The 6019-nt window shown below is 43.8% G+C and overlaps 1 protein-coding gene across 1 annotated transcript; it reads left to right on the top strand.

The window, feature by feature from the left end:
- On the top strand, positions 1 to 4754 carry LOC121292162 (G-protein coupled receptor 135). The gene is made up of 2 exons (XM_041213793.1): positions 1 to 65; positions 1159 to 4754. The coding sequence occupies exon 2, from the start codon at positions 1399 to 1401 to the stop codon at positions 2704 to 2706; it is 1308 nt and encodes a 435-aa protein (XP_041069727.1). The 5' UTR covers positions 1 to 65; positions 1159 to 1398; the 3' UTR covers positions 2707 to 4754.
- The last annotated feature ends 1265 nt before the right edge of the window (positions 4755 to 6019 follow it).

A 6019-nucleotide genomic window follows, 5' to 3' on the forward strand; every position in this document is an offset into this window, starting at 1 on the left:
TCTTTGTTTTCTCTGTCTTTGGCCACTGTCTTAGGCTGCAGATCCGTGGAGCTCCTGTTACTCATGTAAGTTCACTTGTTATTTTATATTATGCTTCATTCATTCATGTGTGCTCGTCCGAAGGCAGGTCCTTGGCTCATTGTCTACTGATTTTTTTTCATTCATTCATGGGATGTGGGTTTTGCTGGCTGGGTCAGCATTTATTGCCATCCCTAGTTGTCCTTGAGAAGGTGGTGGTGAGCTCCCTTCTTGAACCAATGCAGTCCATGTGGTGCAGGTACACCCACAGTGCTGTTAGGAAGGGAGTTCCAGGATTTTGACCAGTGACAGTGAAGGAACGGTGTCATACTTCCAAGCCAGGATGGTGAGTGACTTGGAGGGGAACTTTCAGGTGGTGGTGTTTCCATCTATCTGCTGCCCTCGTCCTTCTAGATGGTAGTGGTTGTGGGTTTGGAAGGTGCTGTCTAAGGAGGTGAGTTCCTGCAGTGCATCTTGTGGATGGAACACACTGCTGCTATTGTGCATCAGTGGTGGAACAATGGGGTGCCAATCAAGTGGGCTGCTTTGTCCTGGACAGTGTTGAGCTTCTTGAGTGTTGTTGGAGCTGCACTCATCCAGGCAAGTGGGGAGTATTCCATCATACTCCTGACTCGTGCCTTGTAGATGGTGGACAGGCTTTGGGGAGTCAGGAGGTGAGTTCCTCACAGCAGGATTCCTAGTCTCTGACCTGCTCTTGTAGCCCCAGTATTTATATGGCTAGTTCAGTTCAGTTTCTGGTCAATGGTAACCCCCAGGATGTTGATAGTGGGGAATTCAAAGATGGTAATGCCATTGAATGTCAAGGGGCGATGGGTAGGTTCTCTCTTATTGGAGATAATCATTACCTGGCACTTGTGTGGCACAAATGTTACTTGCCACTTGTCAGCCCAAGCCTGGATATTGTCCAGGATTTGCTGCATTTGGACTTGAACCACTTCATCCTGATGCTTCATCCTGAGCTGCTTCCTTGGCAGTTTTTGTCAGTGGTGACTTACCATTGCCTTCTACTCTCAGGGACAGGTCCCAAATCTACCTCAGCCGGATGGGAATTGAACCCATGCTGATGGTGTTATTCTGAATTTGCTTAATGAAACATTAATATTCTTTCTAATGCCACAGGGTTACGCCTACTATTTAAAGAGATATTGACACACCAGTGGGGAGTTATGCAAATTCTACAAGTGATGGGGATGTTGGTGACAGGGTTTCGCCACTGGAGCTTCTGCAACCTGAGAGAGAACCAGGACCTGTAACTCGTGTGTATCTGCCATAGGAGCCACTTCTGTCGACCCCTGTGTATCACTATTAGGACAGGGCCAGTGATGAATCCTCCACTTTGTGGATGTGTTGTTGAGCCCAATGGATCTTTCTACCAAGATTCCACTTTTATACAATCTCACAGAGACCAATGGCTCAGATGTGACAGTCACTGTGTCCACTGTCATCAGCAACCAAACTGGGGCCGCTCTGCAGGATCGAGCCAGCAACCAGCCGAACACTAACTCTCTGCTCTATGGCATGTCTATGGCTTCCAAAGCTCTCATCCTCCTGCTTATTTTCCTGCTGTCCTGTCTGGGCAATTCAGCTGTCATAGTGATGATCATCAAACACCGGCAACTGAGGACTGTGACCAATGCCTTTATCATGTCCCTGTCCCTATCCGACCTCCTCACTGCCCTGCTCTGTGTGCCCTTCTCCTTCATCATGCTCTTCACCCAGGAAGGGGTTTGGATCTTCGGTGACCAGTTCTGCATTGCCAACGGCTTCTTCAACTCTTGCTTTGGGATCATCTCCACCCTCACCATGACTCTCATCTCCTTCGATCGTTACTATGCGATCGTCAGGCAACCCCAGGAGAAGATTGGCAGACGTAGGGCCACCCAGCTGTTGGTTGCTGTCTGGCTGACTGCAGTCCTTTTTTCTTTCCCCTGGTATCTCATCACACAAGCCCAGGGGCCACTGGTTGTCCACAAGAAGGGGTTCTACCACTGCATGTACATCTTTCACTCAGGCAGCTCCCGCATGGGCACCAGTTACAGCATCACCCTGATTGTCATCTGCTACCTTCTGCCCTTCTCTTTGATGTGCTTCTGCCACTATAACATCTGTAAGACAGTGAGGCTGTCAGAGATCCGGGTCCGTCCAGTCACCACCTACGCCCATCTATTGCGCTTCTACAGTGAGATGAGGACAGCCACAACTGTGTTGATCATGATCGTCTTCATCATCTGCTGCTGGGGTCCCTATTGTGTCATGGGCATCATTACAGCCACTGGCACCTTCCATTTCACCCCTATCATGGACACTGTAGCTATCTGGCTGGCTTGGGCCAACGGAGCCCTCAATCCACTCATCTATGCCACCAGAAACCCCAACATCTCCATCCTCTTGGGCAGGAATAGGGAAGATGGCTACAGGACTAGAAACATAGCAGCATACTTGTCCAGCCAGAGTCACGAGGCCAGGAGTAGGGTGGATAGGATAAGGGACCGATATGTCAATCGACAGGGTTCCGGCAGCAGGATGTCTTCCTCTAGCCCTGCAAATGGAGACGTTGCAATGTGGGCCTGTAAAAATCCAGCTGTGCTGTTCTGCAGAGATGGACAACCTGATACAATGTCTGAGGCCACTGTACCTAAATCAGAGACTGCAAACACCAGCCTTTAAATTGGATACAAACCATTCATTGCAGATTATTCACAATGGAGGGGTTTAAATTCAGTCTTTCTTGAAATTTTAGCAGTTTCTGATGCAAACCTGTGTATGAAACGTTTTAGGTTATATTAATATAAACTGGAATTTGGACTTGAGGCGATACAATCCTAAATTGTCAGAAAGTAAAATTCAGATCCCAACAAAAAATCAGAAGCAGCAATGAGAACTCTTTCAAATCCATCACACAGAATACGATAATGAGGTGTAATTTTAGGACATTTAGTAAATGTTCTGAAATGCTGAGTGTAACTAGATTACATGTTATACCAGCCGATAATGGAACATAAATACCATTTAGAAAAATACCCTTTCTCCAATTCAGGGGACAAACGCATTATTTTCAGTTGCTACATAATTTGTTTTCTTTGATATTTTAAAAGACAGTATGATAAAATCTTTTAAGGTAATTGCAACAGTCTACTGTTGGTCTGTTTGACAGTCTTATCATGAGTCGCTTAAACATACAGACCACAAAGCCCCAGCTTTGATTCTCAGTGTTTACTCAATTAAAGAATAAAGCTTAAATTTATATAGCACCTTAGGACAGCCCAAAGCACTTCATAAGCCAATTAAATAATTCTGAAGAGTAATCACTGTTGTACTGCAAGGGAGAGCAACAGCCAATTTGTGCACAGCAAGGCCAGACAAGCAAAAACACCACATATGAACCGATCAGCTAATTTTGGTGGTGCTGGCCAAGCGTTGTTCAGGACATCAGGGACAACTCTCCTTCAAAGTAGTGCCAATGGATATTTCACATCCACCTGAAGGGACCTCAGTTTAGTCTGATCTGAAAGACAATAATGCTGGTAGTGCAGAACCTGCACTCAGTACTGCATTGATGTGTCAGCCTACCTTATGTGTTTGTTGATCTTAGCTAAGGCAGTTGGTCACCATGACTGGCCTCAGCAATCTTTGGTTAGAGAGCGAGAGAGGGATTAGACATAGGTCTTAATTGCTATCCTTGGAATTCTGCTGCACATGTGGAGGTTAGGCAAAGATAGGATCACAGTTGTGATGATTTGCACCCTGCCCCCTTCATCCCTGCCCTACTGTAGGCAACATCTACTGTTGAAATTCACACATAAGTAATGACCACGTGGATGAGATTTCAGAAGGTGATCACCACGTCTGGAACCATGAAGCCAAAACCTTGGGAGAAGAGGAAAAAAACTGGTGAGAACATAAAATAAAATTAATGCACAAGCCAGTAAAAAGACTGCAGGAGTCAGTTAACATTTTATGATGTAATGCTGAAATATTTATGCCAGCACTTTTGAAAGTGCACATCCTATAGTTGCTTAAGATGTGTCAAAATCAAGTATCTGTGTCCAAAGTGCCAAAACAATAGGAGAAATCATGTTTTAAAAAAAATAACTGGTCTGTTGGACATATATCAATTGAAAATTTGAGCCTTATCTAGTAACAGTCAATTGGGAAAGCTGGTGCCCAACTCATCAATCAGAATCTCACCAGCAGCAATGTCTGACTGAGGTTTCTATCAAAGCTTGTAACTGTTACATTTTAGAGCAATTCTAATCACAATACAGGTAACACACAAAAGCTTCTTTATAAAGCCAATACCTTGGAGTTTATTGTTTCTACATTCAAAGATGTCCTGGTGGTCTAACATTTATTGGTTTAAAGTCTCATATATTGAAGCTTTGCAGTATTTCATTCCTCAATTGCCTTTCCAAAACGGGGGTAAAAAAATGAGCAGAACACTTGCCTGTGTAGCATTTTAAAGCCTAATATTAATGTGTTCTTCAGAATTTGCTAATGCTTGTGAAAAATATTTTGTAAACAAATCAGAAATAAATGATCTTGTATTTTGTGTATTTTAATGTTGCTTTATATTCTAAGGAAAAGGTGCAAGTGTATTTATTGCCCCAAATTGCAGAATATTTATCATATGGTGTCATACCATGGACGTTATTTGTCTGTGTCAGTGTATTCTTTGTTCTGTTATTATTAAAGTTTAATTAAAAAAATAATGCTCAGTCAAGTGTTGTCAATCTGTCTCATCAGGGAAATGTTGCTATATAGAAATATTAAAAAGTATTCAAAGAAATATATTGACTAAAATATACATTTTATTCAAATTAACAATCTACTATTATTTAATGGATTTACTACAGCTGCTGTATCCTTAGATATGTTTTTTTAATTCTTTCATGGGATGTAAGTGTCACTGGTAGGACCATCATTTGGTGCCCATCCTTAATTGACCTTGAGGTGGTGGTGATAAGCTGTCTTCTTGAACTGCTGCAGTCCATCTGGTGCAGGTACCCTCACAGTGCTGCTCGGAAGAGTGATCCAGGTTCTTGACCCAGTGATAGTGAAGAAATGGCGATATAATTCCAAGTCAGGATGGTATGTGGCTTGGAGGGGAACTTTCACGTGATGGTGTTCCAATGTGTTTGCTGTCCTTACAAGTGGTAGTGGTTTTGGGTTTAGAAGCTGCCGTTAGAGGAGCCTTGGTGAGCTGCTGCAGTGCATCTTGTATACCGTGTGTCTGTGGTGGATGGGGGCCCTGGATGAAGTGGGTTGTTTTGTTCTGGGTGGTGTCTTGAGCATTGCATTCAAGATGCCATCCAGACATTGGAGTGCACTTGCAGTATTCCATTCGCATTCCTGACTAGTCCTTCATCAATGGTGAACAGGCTTTTGGGAATCAGGAGGTGAGTTACTTGCCACAGAATTCCCAGCCTCTGACTTGCTTTTCTTGCCACAGTATTTACATAGCTGGTCCAGTTCAGTTTCTCGTCATTGGTAACCCTAAGGATGTTGATAGGAGATTCAGCAATGATAATGTCAGTGAACGTCAAGGGAAGATGGTTAGATCTCTTGCCTGGCACTAACATTATGTGAATGATCAGCCCAAGCTTGAATGTTGTACAGGCCTTGTTACATATGGACACAGACTGCTTCAAAATCTGAGAAGTCACAAATAGTACTGAACACTGTGCAGTGAACATCCCTACCTCTGATCTTATGATGGAGGGAAGCTCTTTGGTGAAGCAGCTGAAGATGGTTCGGCCTTGGACACTACCCTGAAGAACTCCTGCAGTGATGCCCTAGAATTGAGATGATTGGCCTCCAACAACCAGAACCATCTTTTGTGCTAAGTATGACTCCAAAGAGTGGAGAGATCCCCCCACCCCCAATTCCTATTGACTTCAATTTTGATAGGGCTCCTTGATGTCACACTCAATCAAATACTACCTTGAACTCAAGGGGAGTCACTCTCACCTCACCTCAAGTT

The sequence above is a fragment of the Carcharodon carcharias genome, chromosome 20 (genome assembly GCF_017639515.1).
Source record: "Carcharodon carcharias isolate sCarCar2 chromosome 20, sCarCar2.pri, whole genome shotgun sequence".
Classification (NCBI taxonomy): domain Eukaryota; kingdom Metazoa; phylum Chordata; class Chondrichthyes; order Lamniformes; family Lamnidae; genus Carcharodon; species Carcharodon carcharias.

Excerpts from the sequence above, each read along its gene's own strand:
- LOC121292162 (XM_041213793.1), top strand. The coding sequence starts at position 1,399 with ATGGATCTTTCTACCAAGATTCCACTTTTATACAATCTCACAGAGACC.